Source organism: Haematobia irritans, chromosome 2 (genome assembly GCF_050003625.1).
Source record: "Haematobia irritans isolate KBUSLIRL chromosome 2, ASM5000362v1, whole genome shotgun sequence".
Classification (NCBI taxonomy): Eukaryota; Metazoa; Arthropoda; class Insecta; order Diptera; family Muscidae; genus Haematobia; species Haematobia irritans.
Window position 1 is genome coordinate 147,690,670 of NC_134398.1, and position 14,378 is coordinate 147,705,047.

At 33.0% G+C, this 14,378-nt stretch overlaps 3 protein-coding genes and 1 long non-coding RNA gene across 4 annotated transcripts in view; 2 read left to right on the forward strand and 2 right to left on the reverse strand.

Moving 5' to 3' along the window:
* Nucleotides 1-413: 413 nt before the first annotated feature.
* On the reverse strand, nt 414-3,081 carry fws (Conserved oligomeric Golgi complex subunit 5 four way stop). Its single transcript, XM_075296553.1, has 4 exons — nt 2,994-3,081; nt 2,754-2,907; nt 2,202-2,651; nt 414-2,134 (listed from the first exon to the last, which is right to left on the reverse strand). The coding sequence occupies exons 1-4, from the start codon at nt 3,071-3,073 to the stop codon at nt 464-466; spliced, it is 2,355 nt and encodes a 784-aa protein (XP_075152668.1). The 5' UTR covers nt 3,074-3,081; the 3' UTR covers nt 414-463.
* A 1,092-nt stretch (nt 3,082-4,173) lies between these two features.
* On the forward strand, nt 4,174-6,043 carry LOC142226497 (WD repeat domain-containing protein 83). Its single transcript, XM_075296556.1, has 3 exons — nt 4,174-4,339; nt 5,082-5,804; nt 5,876-6,043. The coding sequence occupies exons 1-3, from the start codon at nt 4,261-4,263 to the stop codon at nt 6,004-6,006; spliced, it is 933 nt and encodes a 310-aa protein (XP_075152671.1). The 5' UTR covers nt 4,174-4,260; the 3' UTR covers nt 6,007-6,043.
* A 287-nt stretch (nt 6,044-6,330) lies between these two features.
* Nucleotides 6,331-14,378, forward strand: part of crp (transcription factor cropped) — a 43,572-nt gene continuing 35,524 nt past the window's right edge. The window contains exon 1 of the mRNA XM_075296554.1: nt 6,331-7,202. Within this exon, the coding sequence (XP_075152669.1) occupies nt 7,114-7,202 (89 nt within the window). The 5' untranslated portion in view covers nt 6,331-7,113. The remainder of the gene's footprint in view (nt 7,203-14,378) is intronic.
* On the reverse strand, nt 10,138-10,710 carry LOC142224200 (uncharacterized). Its single transcript, XR_012719066.1, has 2 exons — nt 10,452-10,710; nt 10,138-10,358 (listed from the first exon to the last, which is right to left on the reverse strand). It is a non-coding gene; the product is annotated as an uncharacterized LOC142224200 (long non-coding RNA).

The window sequence follows — 14,378 nt, forward strand, 5'->3', positions numbered from 1 at the left end:
AATTTTTAACAAAACCGTTATAGTTTTATTGTACTGTCAGTTTTATTGCTGACGTTAATGAACTTGAACCTTCATGAAAAATCACCATCGAAGGTTCATTATCAGCGCCATCTATAGGCGACTAGAAAAATTATTGTCTAAAATGAAATCGAAAGAAATATGCAATATTTTTGTGTTTTTAAGACATTTTCTATGCATCTAATAAGTCGTTGCTTCTCCAAAGAAAGTTTACACAGTGGACACATGGAAACCAATTGATAATAATTGGTTATACATAAAAGGATTAATTTTCCCACAAATCCGAAAGGGTTATATTAAACAACATATTATGTATATAAGAAGATATAATTTTAAACAATATTTGTTTTTCTTCCATTTCCCACACATCCGAAAGGGTTATATTAAACAACATATTATGTATATAAGAAGATATAATTTTAAACAATATTTGTTTTTCTTCCATTTAGTGGTCACCTTTAGAAGCTTTTTCGAAATACTCTACCATTAAGGGATACACTTCGTCGTACTGCTCGCTTTTCTTACGGCGCACATTGTCACGATAGCGTTGTAATGCACCCGAAATTAACTCAAGCTTTTCTCGTTCGTTAGTATGGCCTTCCAACCATTCTATGAAACGTTCATTTGACCAATTTACAGTTGTATGTGGAGATTGAAGTTCTGGACCAGCATAGCCAAAGAGCAAAAGCAAAATAATATATGATGGAACCAAAGAATCTACACCAACGTTTTGTTTTACCAAATCTAATGGAGATTGTACAATAAGAAATGACATAGCTCGCAACATACGAGCAGCATTTCCCAGCTCTGAAAGATTCGTGCTTAAAGGCTTCAATGTATTCTCCATATGCATGCAATCATTTTTGAGGCGTTGACGACCAGCTTGACTCAAATGCCGTAGAATACTTAAATTATGTATGAAATAGTTTATACATCTTTTTGCAACCTCTTGACCACATTTTGTAACGATTTCTTTATCCTCATATGAAGTAATATGACTATGCCATACACGTTGGATGAATTCTTGTAGTTCTTTCATGTACATTGAAGGGCCGGCAGTGGAAATTTTCTCCGTATTAAGACCAGGTTCACGATGTATGCTAAGAATTATGATGTTAATAGTCGATATAATGGAGTCCATAATTTGTTGCAAAATGGTTGTTATTAATATGTCTGCTTGTTCCAAAGACTTGGTAATATCGGTTTTAGCAGATGTCTGGGTTTTTTCTAATTGTTGCCCCAAATCACAAAGCATACGTTTTACTGAATCTTTGAAGTAGAATAAAATATTTGCCAACAATGTATTCTGAATTTGTTGGGTATTGGGTAAATCGACCACTTGCACGGAGTCAGGACCTAATTTAATTTGAGCTTCCAATTTCGTGCAAAAATCTTTACTACACGATATAAATACGGCTGATATAGCGTTGCCTAAACGTGTATCAACCAAAGAATTACTTAGTTCCGATGATGCCACTCTAATGAAATTATCAACCGTTTCATTGTTTGGTAAATCTACACCAGCCAAGCAAGCTTTCATATTTGCCGCACATTTCGTTACGTAGCCTACCTCCAAGGGTGCAAAGAGGTCATCATCGAATACGAACTTTCTATTAAGTTTTTCCTCCAAACCTCGAACAGAACTTAATAATTTCGATAGACCTTCTTGAAGAGTTTGAGTTATGTGAGCTGGACACTCTTGGAAATATTTCTTCAAAAGCTCCTGACTCGCTTGCCAAAATCGTAGTTGTGTCATTTGCTCGGCCGAGTTTGTATTTATTAGCCCATTGAATTGCTGTACTTGCTCCAGTGCCTTCTTAAGCAATAATATTTGAGCACAGTATTCATAAAGTTCATCATAAATTAGCCAGTGCAATGACTTCCAGAATTTCGCTCTAAAATTTTGCGTTGTGGTAAGTTGCGGCGTTTTCCCCGGTCCTCTGATAGTCGTCGATGACCGCGGAGATGTGGTTATAGGTTTACTGTGATCATTTTTACTAAGCACAGATATATCATTTCCGGCAAAACACTCTTTAAGAGATTGCTCCAATTCAGAAATGAAAGTTGTCACTAAATTGTTTAATGAATTTTCCAAAGTGTTGAAGTTCATGAAAATCTGTGGAATAAATACAATGAATGTTTTAGAAATGTATGTATGATTGTTATGAGAATCGAAAGCCTACTTTTAAAGCATTACATATTTGCTGCTCATTGCGTTCTTGTAATCCAGTTACCAATTGCATTTGTGTCAAGTTGCGAATCTTTTGTCTTGAATTAATGACATAGTTACGGGCAGATTGAACAAATTCGATCTTTTTCAAATCAGGATCTTCAATTAACTCATTCAACTCGTAATGAAGCTCTGCTTGTTTCAAAATGTCTTTAGTGGCCTTTAACTTTACTGTCAATGTTAGTAGAGTTTTCGAAGAGCGCAACAAATGTGATAATTCATGAAGTCTCGACAGCACTTTAGTTCTATTTTCAATAAGTTGGAATTGATTGTCAACTTGGTTTTTGAGCCTATAACCACTGGAACGTATCTTCTGGACATCGTCAGCTAATGAATTAAGAGCTGCATCAAAGCGACCAGCATGGGTAGCTTGTTGCAATAATGCACCATGTTTATCACGGACCTGTATGTCAAGGAAACGTTTTTTATTCCAATCATATCCACAATAACCAAATAACTAATGAATGAACCACAAAATGCCATTTGGTTTTTGTTAAAATTTTACCTGCTGTTGGAGTTCTTCATTTACATTGTTCAAACGTTTTGAAAGTTCCACGATTTGATCCTGGATAGTAAGATTCATAGCGGCCAATGCTGTTATGTCCTCTTCATCCACATCAGCGTTCTGATTCCCCGTAAGTATTTCAGTTTGTTCAACCCTGGAATAATAGATTGTATATTTGATTTATTTATTTAACTTGTAGTACTAAAAACTTTAATGAAAATGATAAAATGGAATATTTACATATTTCTAGTTTTCACAATTTCAGACGGAACCGACGTCACCAATAAATGAAAACAAAACAAATTTTTTTCCAATAGCATAAACAGCTGATTTCTCCTTTCATATTATAATAGGTATGTTCGTTGTTTATATATATTCGAATAGAAATTATTCAGTAAAAACTAGCAAACATTTTTTTAGGATTTCGAAACACTTGTGAGATGAAAACACTCGTACACGTTATATAAATTCTAACTAGCGCCTCTATTTATAATTAATTATAATTAGAGATTTATGGACAAAGAAGATTAAGGATATTGATGAAATGAATCATTGAAAATAAAATGCCATTTACCCATCTATACACGCCTGTATGAATGTTTCCATAGACTTTAGTGTAGATCTGTTTGGTAAAGATAAATCAATTTTTGCCCTATGTGCTAACTTCTAAATTTAATGTTTCTAGGGTATCTTTATTATGCGTATATTTTGAAAGTATTAAACATACCCGCGAAAGACGTTTAATTTTATATTTTTCTCAATGATTTACTTTTGATTTTAGCGGCTAAACTTTGTGCCCCATCAAGTTATAATAAAATTTATAACAAATATGTATAATTTTATGCCTTTTTTGCTGATTTAGTTTTCACTTTAAGGGGGGTATTGAGTTCGAGTTTAGCCGCTATAAACGTCATTTTTTCACGATTACTTTTCTTTAATAATCCATTTTAAGAAATACAAACTTTGTGAAAATTTGCTTTGGGCTTTTCCCCATCAAGTTATAATAAAATTTGCAACAAATTTGTATAATTTCATGGATTTTTCTTACTGATTTAGTTTTCACTTGAGCGATTTTAGCGGCTAAACTCGAACTTAATACTCACCTTTAGCGGCTAAACTCGAACTTAATACCCACCTTAATGCTAAAAAGCCGCAAATTTAACAAATTGGCATTATTTTTTCGGGATCCCGAAAAATCCCGGGATTCGGGATTAATTCCCTCCCAAGAACCCTGGGACAACCCTAGTATTTAAGTATACTCGAATCAAGATAGAGTTGCTCCAATTGCCTTTTTGTTATTGGAAATCTGGTTTTGGAAATCTACGCGAAAATACCTAATATTATGATTTTCTGACTTATTTTACATATTGGCAACACTCCTATTTATCAGCTGATAAATTATGAATGATGTCTCGTTTATGCCCTCGCATAACTTTTGAAGAAACTATGGATTGTGTTCACTTCATAAACTCAACGTTTCCAAGCCAGTTCCATTTACTCCATAAAAATGATTCCGTTTGAAGAATTCAAACAAATACGAATAATAGATTGTAAACAAGGAGCTGTTAGGGCGGTACGATATAATGGTATGAACTCCGAATTCTATTTGATAGTTTGATTGCTTGGTTGAATATTTGCACGCATAGCATAGTAAGATTTTGCAAATCTCAACGAGATGGGTGAACAAATTTATAATGTATGAGGAAAACATCAACGACCATACAGTGTGAGACAACAATATGGTCTAGTATGTGTACCCGATACAGAAATTCTGTTTTTTTTTTCGAGATTTCCACGATATTTTCAATAGTTTTCCTTTTGCATGTGGACACACACAAAATTGTATTTTCAATGGTTAAGTTGGATGCTAACTTTTAACTGTTTATAGCTTGATCTAAAGCTAGAATTAAAATGAAATATAAAATAATGTAACCGAGAAAATTGGTATTTTTGCTAGATAATGCAGACTTAATACCGACCACTATGTTTCTCGCGTTTATTTAGTTCAAGTAAAAAGTAACTGACTTTATTCATTTAAAGATAATTCATTATGATTCTATTGAACATAATTTAAATTAAATTGTATTGATTTGGTAATTTATTTATTTTCATTTATCTCATTCATTTAGTTTCATTTAATTAAATTTAATATTAAATGTTTATTAAATATTTAAGTGGGTGGTCCGAAGAGTATTTCGCCTTGTATAGCCTTGTAAAGAAAGCATTTTAGCATTTAGATTTTAAATCACCTGAGTTTGGAGAAGTTCTACAAATGCTTGCAAAGATTACTATTTTCTTTTTTTTTTTAATTATTGAATTTATTTTTAGTGGATGGAACATACTGTTTATCTTGCGGTTCAGACAAGAAGATCAAACTATGGAATCATAAAACTGGACTTTTGCTAAAAACCTATGGAGGACATGCCGATGAAGTAACCGATGCAGCAGGGAGTTGTGAAAGTAGCAACATCGTTTCAGCTAGTTTAGACAAAAGTATTATCTATTGGGATGTGAGCACAGGAGCCACTGTTAGACGTTTACGTGGCCATGCAGGAGGAGTTAAATGTGTATGTTTCAATGAAGATTCCTCCATTGCGGTATCTGGTGGCCGAGATAATGCTGTATTCTGTTGGGACATACGAACGCGTCGCTTAGAGCCAGTCCAAATGATGAGAGAAGCAAAGGATTGTATTACATCGGTATTATGCAATGAAAATAAAATAATATCATCGTCCTTGGATGGTTGCATTCGACATTATGACATTCGTGCTGGAGAATTAACAGTAGATAAGGTTGGAGTACCGTTGACATATATACGCATGACACGCGATGAGCAATGTCTAGTGGCTGCATGTCAAGATAGCGTTGTTCGTCTGTTGGATTGTGAGTCGGGAGGATTATTGTCGGAATATAAGGGCCATACGGCCGATGATTATCAAATTGAGTGTGCTATTATGTCCAACGACTCACATATAATATCAGGAAGTAGTCATGGTAATGCTTTTGTATGGGACTTATTGGAAAGCAAGATCTTACAAAATATTGAAGTCAGTAAGTTTATACTAATACGTTATATACTTAGTTATTTTCTTGGAATTTATTCTTGCATTTTCTTACTTTAGGCAAAACGGGCGGTGTGGTTCATTCATTGGCTTCTCATCCGAAACGAAATGAGATTTTATTTGCTCGGCGAAGAGATATTTATGTATATTCCACAGAGACTGATGAAGCAGTTGAAATGGATGTGTCTTGAGAAAAAATATTTAGGAAATAAAATTCTTCAAAGTTTACATATTTTGTATAGTTTATTTATAATACCAAGCTGTGTCTACAGTGGATTTAGATGTGCGAGCATTAATACTTCGGAAATTCATAAAGGTGTTTGATAATTTCGTAATTAGTTTGGTAAATTTATATAGATTACATTAAAATTTAAATTAAATCTCAAAACATTTTTAACCGAAAAATTTTAAATATTCTAAAGTAACGTTGGCAACACTGGGGCTTTTACCTTTTCAATGCTAATGTTGTCAACACTGAGAACATAGCGAGTTCATTTCGAAGAGAATATGTTCATTGCATTCTTGAGCTTCAAAAGTGACGGTTGTGTTGTGTGAGAGCGGTTATTTTTTGCACAAATATACCCAAATATATTGAAAATATTTCAATAATCTTAATAAAGAAATTTAAAAATTAAAATATTCAGTTTAAAAAATTGTACCACAGACAAAAAACTCGCAGTTTAGAAAGAAATTGCCGCTAAAATTGTGTAAGCGTGTAAGAAAGAAAAAAAAAACAGCTGAAATATATCTACTATATGAGCAAATAAAGAAAAAATACATATGTGTGTATATGCGGCGAAAAGCCAGCTGTTAATGAGCACAAAAGGGAACGGCACGAAACGACAGCGTCAACGGCAAGGCGAATTCAACACATCCGATTGCGGCTATTTTGTGTGAGAGCGTCACCTTGGTGTTTGCAAGTGTGTGTGTGTGTTATGAGGAGAGATGTAAAAACAAAGCGACAAGAAAAAACGTCATCTTGAATTTCAATTGACGTTCTTCTTTGTAGTATTATTGTTCAGTAACTTATCGAATTGCCATTGGTGTAAAGTGAAAAATACAAAACAAAACAATCTACATTTCATTCAAATAGCAAATAAAACAGAAAAATAATGTTCAATACATATATAAAATCATCTACATATATCGAGAAAAGAGTGGTGAAATAAAATATACAGAGAATATTCAGCAAGAAAAGAAAAACACGTGGTTTTTCTCCAAGACCAGTACTATAAAACTATTACTAAAATAGACGCGCAGCAACTTTTTTTAAAATTATTATTGTGTACGCAAATAAAATGTCTTCAAACGTTCCTATTAAAACAGAGGAAGTGATTTTGGAAAATGTTGAATATCAAAGTACGGAAGAGCTGGATGAAGAATTACAGTAAGTAGATGAAAATGAAATCGTATTGTCCCCATATAGCATTTACAAAAAAATTCAAATTATTGGTTAAATTGTATTATATGTCTGTCCTAAGCTGTTGTTATTTTGCCAAAAGAAAACAACAAATTCCATATGTTTTTTTCTAATTATCTCGAAATCAACTGATTTTGCCCCTCATACGTTTTGTCAAGGAAAATTAAACATATGGCCCTCAATAGTTTGTTCATATGGTATGGCCGTGTGTGTGTGTGTGTGTGAGTGAGATCTGATGGGGGAAAAAAGTATGGCGCAAAAACCAATGTTTTGTTTTTGTCGATAATGTTTCAAGTTCTCATAGTTCCTATGAAAAATTTCGGTTTGCGCACAATTCACCACACAACGAAAGTATTATTTGCACACTTTCAATTATGAAAAATGCAAATAATATTAAAAAAAAAATAATATATACAATTATTCTTGTTTTCCTTGCCTTTTCATTAAATCAGCTGTACATTGAATTTCTTATCGCCCCGCTTTCCTCTTCCCCAATCATAAGTCGTATGGCTGTTTCGTATGAATCCGATTATGTGCGCTTAAATGTGTTTTTGGTTATTTGCTTGAACAGCTGTACCGGCAAAATCTAATAATGAAACCAGTCAGTCTCTGCTGCTATCTCATTAGTTGAGATAGTAGCAGTCATGACAACCACCGTTTTTATTCATTCCTTGTTTGCTTGGTTTTTATACTATAAAATAACTGAAATCATGTGTTTTCTGTTGTTTTTTATATTCTTCTTTGTTTTAATACAGCTGGTAAGAGAGGTTATGATAAGCCTCCAAATATAAAAAATGAATTGAAAAAAAAAAATAATAATAAAATCATTAGATGTTTCATAGATTTAATTATTAAAAACATATATATGAACAAATTGCCCAACAATATTTTTAAAAAGAAAACATCTCATACATTTCAAGTATTGAAAATCATGGTCCAGATGGGCTTTATACGCTTCGAAAATTTGTTTTGTTGCCCAATGAGTATAATGATATATGTAATGTAGCAAACAGGTGTCGCAAGTGTCTCACTGTACACTGAAACCTCTGAAAAGTGGACTCGCACGGTCGTTTAAATTTTGTCCACAAAATTGGGAAGAATCCAGTTATGAGAAGTTAATGTGGACAACTGTCCACTTTTGGGAGGTGTCCGGTTTTCAGAGTGTCCAATTTGAACTGGTTTCACTGTGGATGTATTTCATTCCGTATTTATTTCATTAATGTCAACCACCTCTTCAGATTTTGTTGCCTTCCTAGTTAAAATTTTCACGAATTAGACCATATACCCGGACAAAACAGTGTGGGCCTATAATAACACAGCTAACAAAAAGGGATAAAAATTTTAAAAAAGATCATTTTTGGTTTTGTCTCCATATTATTTGCCGGCAATGTTTCAACCTGTTTAAAAACCCGTTTTCAAGGCCTGCAAAGTAGACAATCCTTGCACACTTCCTTATTGATTGAAATAGAATATGTTTGGAAACAAAATTTAGCTGTACGGGGCCAAATCTGGAGAATACGTTGGAGAGGCAGTAGGCGAAGAAATAGGTCGCGTTTTACCCAATTTAACGCTCTAATGCCCATTTAATAAGGAAGTTTTTAGTAAAACACACCTTAAGACAACAAAAATGGGCAAAATAAAAACAAAACTTATTTGAAACTATCCAAGAGACTTTGCAGCATATGCTGAATTTTACGGTATAAATTTTTCTTGCTTAGTTCTCTTGCTTTCGTGTCGTTAACATTAAAATCAGAAGATTAATCAGATGGCAAAAACCCATGGGGGCATTTGAGGGTTAACGTCGACCTAAAATGTGAATCCCATCTTCTAACTTGTGCAGTCGTCTTTTTTTAAATGTTTCCAGTGTGTGTTGGTGGATCCATTTTTGGTCGACTGTGTCAAAAAGAAAGGATATCTGGTATTGCGCCTATACATCCTTATTACCAGTTTGGGGAATTCAGTCTTCTTATATATGTAATGAAGAAATATAGCTGTAAATGCACATGCCTTTGCTCGAGGTAAAATTAGTAAAATTGGAAATTACTCCATCCCATGTTAGTTAACGTACGTATACCCACACTTTTAAATTGAGACTGGTTATTTTTCATACTCTTGGATCCAAATAGAGCAGGACCACACTTGTACATGTATCAATGTCTGGAGCTACTATACGACGATTCACACGTCCCTCCTAAATGTCTTTCTACATTCCCCCAGTAGTTGCTTAATATAATTTTAATGGTTTTTACTGGATTTCGGAATATGGTATTGATTACACTAGTTTACACTAAAAATGTACATTTTATGAGATTTGACTTTTTATCTGCTGAATTCGAGATTGAAGGTTAATTTTTTATAGTTTTTGAGATATCCCGTCAGTTTTAGTTTATCGTCCTTTTTTCATTAGACAAATTATATCTCGAGCTAGAAATGTCCGATTTTTTGTAAACTAGTGTTATCTACGGTGTCAAATTGCACCGATTTTTGCAACAATCCTGTTAAAAAATAAAATTATCATTAGATTTTTCGCTGGTTACATACAGCGAACAGATATATCACCAAAATATATCCAATTAAAAATTGAACTAGAAATAGGTTCAAGTTAAAATATAAAGGTTTTTAAAAACATAATCTCAATAAGAAATATAATTTAATTATTTTTTTTTTAATAGATTGTTTAAAATGTCTTATTATAATTATTAAATATATTAAAATATAAATTATATATATTTTTTAAATAATTATAAAATTTTATCAAATAATTAATTTTATTAAAAAATTGTAGCCATCAATAATTTAATTGATAATTAAGGTGAAGATCATGTATTTGTGTACATTAAATTATTTACAGAAGATCAATAACATTTTTAATTGAATAAAATGCAATATAATTTGCAATCTGTTTAATTTTCAATCAAGCGTATTTTTATTCGTTTATTTAAATCTGCGATTGAATCTTGATTTTTCTCTGTGTAGATATGAAAAGCAGATCTAGATTAAATCGACATTTGGTTATGAATAATCGAATTGGAATGTGGAAGATGTTATTAGTTGGCTGCCATGGCAACACCCTCATGCGCGATGGTTTACAAACCTTATGAATATGTAAACAAGACAATAACACTAGAAATAAAGTTTAATCGAAATAGAATTCAAATTGTTAGGAATTCTTTTGTAAATAAATGTGACGAGAAGAAACATATGTTTCTGAATTACCCATAAACTTGCTCTTCTCAATTTCTTTTATGACTTCTTAGCCAATAACAATATTAAAGAGTCGGCAAACAAAGGTAATTGACGGCAACAAAACCTATTTGTAGACTACAACGACAAACGAATAAAAACGAAAACGAATGTGTTCTACTATGGCACGATTGCAAATTTTTATAAACCGAGATCGTACCGGTTGACGCAAGTGACCTTTGCGTAGAACAAATTAAGCTATTTTATTTCATATTCACATTCATACGACGTACTGTTAAACTCTCGTCATCTTCTTGCTACGTCGAGACTGTAGGGGCTTACGTGTTTGTATTTATGCAGCTATACTTGAATTGTGGGTAACGTGTATGGGGGGTTCTCTGCATTTTTTCTACTTATGAGCAATACCCACTTTGTTTTATTGCTTTATCTACCATTCTCATCACCCACATGATGTCAACAGCGGTTGTTGTTTCTGTTTTTTTCGGGGTCGGCGAGTTGATTTTATTTTTAATAAACCTCAAGTAGCAAACGAACAAATATGAAAACAGCTGACTTTTTGTTTATTTTAATTTTTGATGGTGGTAATGCATGTGAGTGTGTTGTGTGCGCGGTCTTGAGAATAGGACATTGCACTTTGGTATATTATAGCTGCTAAATGTTCATGCAACACAAAAAAGTCTCCGGGCTATTTGTTCCATTGGAATGATATTGAAGCAAAATGTGATATAGTTTTTGTTTTTCTCAAAAATCCCAAAATTATCATTACTGACTCTTTGTTGTAACCAAACTATCATCCCATACACATTAATGTTATTTAAAACATCCATAGCGAGATTTTCGGAAAACAATGTAAATAATAAAAACATAAATAAATAAAATAAATGAAATTTCTTCAACTGTAAAGTTGATTCCATTCTCTGATCGTAACGCCGTTTGTTGGCCCCCTATATCATCCCTACGGGAAATGGATCAACCACAGGACCGGTACAGGACTAGTCCCTGTGGTGTTGACCTGTTCTGGTCAAGACGTATGGAAGGTACCGATCATTTTAACATTGATGGGGTAAATTTACACATTAGGACACATCTTGGAATCATTTCAAAGAACACGTCCTGGGGCAATTTAGTAGTAACACCCCACAGACAGGTCCTCATGAACCAGTCTCGGACAAACTCTTAGGAATTTGTTTCATTTTGATTATCCGAATAGTACCCGATATGAAAAACTTTTGAAATATTTTGAACAATAGGTTATTCTGGTAATTCTATTTCACTAAATGTGTAGATCCAATAAGATTTTTATATCAAGCGATGGAAATCAAGTTTGTGGATTGACCCATTGTCCACCTTGGGTAAATGTGTTTTTGTTTTAGCTGCCAAATTCGCAATCATGAAAATTTCAAGGATTTATTCGCTAGATAAAACTCGTGAACCCCTTTAAAATCGGTTATTATTTGGAAAGAAAATTTTATCAAAAAAAAAAAAGAAAAAAAATCAAATAGCGAAATACCGACTGCCAAGATGATTACCTTAATGAATACAATGTATCCACTAACTGCAGAAGGTTTCAACATCCGACCAGTAAAAGGTTGAAAAAGATATAATTCCTCAATTCTAAATTAATGTTTTTTCTTTTATTATTCTAACAAAAGGTCGACCAAAAATCAAATAAAAAACTAATAATTCCTCAATTTTATTTAGTTTAGGAAAGTAAGAAATATTGAAAACCAGTACTACATAATATTTTGCAAATAAATTAGACTAAATGTTACCCCTGTATTTAAAAATGGTACAAATTATTCAAATTTTGCCGAAAAAATTGCTAAATCCATTCTAGAAAAACTGATAATTTTTTAAAATATTTGAGAGCAAACGTTTCAAACAAGTTTTATGCTATGGTCACACTGGGCAAATATTTGACAGCAATCGAAGAAGAATCCGTCGCCTTAGCCAAACCAGCAAACACTTTGAGCTCATATTGGATATATAACTTGATGGTAGGGTTATTTTTCAAAACCCGTATCCAGATATTTGGAAAATGGTTCTGGAAAAATGTTTGACACTCATTTTGGTCAAATATTTGCCTAGTGTGGCCATAGCCTTAGTATGTATTAAAAATCAAATTTGTTAATTCACATCCAAAACACTTAATCAAACCTTAAGGTGAGTATTAAGTTCGAGTTTAGCCTCTAATTTTCACTAAAGTGAAAACTAAATCAGTAAAAAAGTCATAAAATTATACATATTTGTTGCAGATTTCATTATAACTTGATGGGGAATATCCCAAAGCAAATTTTCACAAAGTTTGTATTCCTTAAAATGGATTATTAAAGGAAAGTAATCGTGAAAAAATGACGATTTTAGCGGCTAAACTCGAACTTAATACCCACCTTTAAGAAGTGATGCAAATATAGTACAACAAGGAAAAATTATGTTTTTTTAGAATTTCCTCTAATCTTTTATCAATCATACACCCAAAGAAATTTGTTAGTAGGGACAGCAGAAAAGTCTGCTGAAAAAGGGACAGCAGTCACTGTTTGCTGAAATAGCAAACATTTCCTGCTACTTTTTAAGCTCGATTACACTAAAACATGTTTTATTTTGGCTAAAACAAATAAAAATGTCAACTTAGGAGCTATCCTAACATAGTTAAAACAATATTTTATGAATATCTATAGTATTTGACCAAAAATCTGAATATTTATCGAATTAAGGCATAACAGCAAACAAAATGTTTGCTGATCGTATTTAGGAGCTTGTAGGTATATTACAGTGCAAAAATATACCAAAAACTACTTTTGGTTCTTAAATATGCTTTGGGGAAAAGTTTATAACCTAAAAATTTTATAAATTGTTGTTCACTTGGCCCTGAAGTACAAAAATATAACAGCAGACATCGACTGCTGTTTTTAGCAGACTTTTTTCTATGAGTGTATAAATGTCCCCTTGAGAAATGCCCGTAAACGCACGACCATGATTCGTTTAGTGTGTGTTCTCGGGCACGTATCGCAAACGTAGTGCTTGAATTCCAAATATCCATCGGGAGCCAGTTTTTAGTCCCGCACGTCCGCCGTTCAATAAATACATTAAACTGTAAAGAAAATACTCGCATAATGACGAATTTCTGCCACATTCCCCTTTACGCGTGTAAAAAATATATTACATTTTTCAACATTTATGTTGTATTTCTTCTGTTCTAAAACCTATTCCCTACTAAAATCAGAAATTTCTTCGTTTGCATTAATTCCAAATATGTTCATCTCATTGCTATTTCAGTTCCATTTGTTTCGCTTGTACTTTGGGTATTGGAGACTATCATAATATGGCGTTCTTTTGGGTGGTGGTTCTTAATTGCGTTTTAAGTAAAGTCGTCCACAACTATTGGGGCATATATGGTTGCGAACTTTGAAATGCAAACGTGGTGTGTTTGTTGTATATATTTTTAGCTATTGTCATTTCCGTTTCCACAAAACACATGTGTGTAAGCTACGGCGAATTTTTCCCCACCATCATCTTTATTAATGAATATAGCCGCTCTCTCACTCTCGTTATATATCTCTCTTGCAATTATTTAATAAGAGAGAAAAACCATTCGTACGTACTCGTCGAAAATGGTGAGAATTTTGCACAAGTTGAAAACTTCAGCGAATTTCTTACGTTGTTTGACATCATACTTCGCTCATTCGTTGCCGTGGACAACGATATCATTGTATTCGCCTTCGTTATTGGCCAGGCCACAAAGAGCTATTGGGTTATATTAAATGACAGCGACAGTGTAATGCACTCAAAGTGGAGCTTATTGTCTGGCGTACAGACTGGTGATGGCGACAATGACTAGTTTTGCATTTATATACATATACTACCTATATTGTGTATGAAAGTTTTTTTCTGTTTGTTTTGTTTTTAGCCGGTTGCTGGTTTCTTAACAGCGGCTGGCTG

What these genes read in the sequence shown, in the direction of transcription:
- fws (XM_075296553.1), bottom strand. Translation starts at nt 3,073, where the DNA reads ATGCTATTGGAAAAAAATTTGTTTTGTTTTCATTTATTGGTGACGTCG. An exon ending in ATGAAGAACTCCAACAGCAG is followed by an intron (nt 2,652 to 2,753) that starts GTAAAATTTTAA and finishes CTTGACATACAG; the next exon opens with GTCCGTGATAAACATGGTGC. An exon ending in AAATATGTAATGCTTTAAAA is followed by an intron (nt 2,135 to 2,201) that starts GTAGGCTTTCGA and finishes TTTATTCCACAG; the next exon opens with ATTTTCATGAACTTCAACAC.
- LOC142226497 (XM_075296556.1), top strand. Translation starts at nt 4,261, where the DNA reads ATGATTCCGTTTGAAGAATTCAAACAAATACGAATAATAGATTGTAAA. An exon ending in TAGGGCGGTACGATATAATG is followed by an intron (nt 4,340 to 5,081) that starts GTATGAACTCCG and finishes ATTTATTTTTAG; the next exon opens with TGGATGGAACATACTGTTTA. An exon ending in CTTACAAAATATTGAAGTCA is followed by an intron (nt 5,805 to 5,875) that starts GTAAGTTTATAC and finishes TTCTTACTTTAG; the next exon opens with GCAAAACGGGCGGTGTGGTT.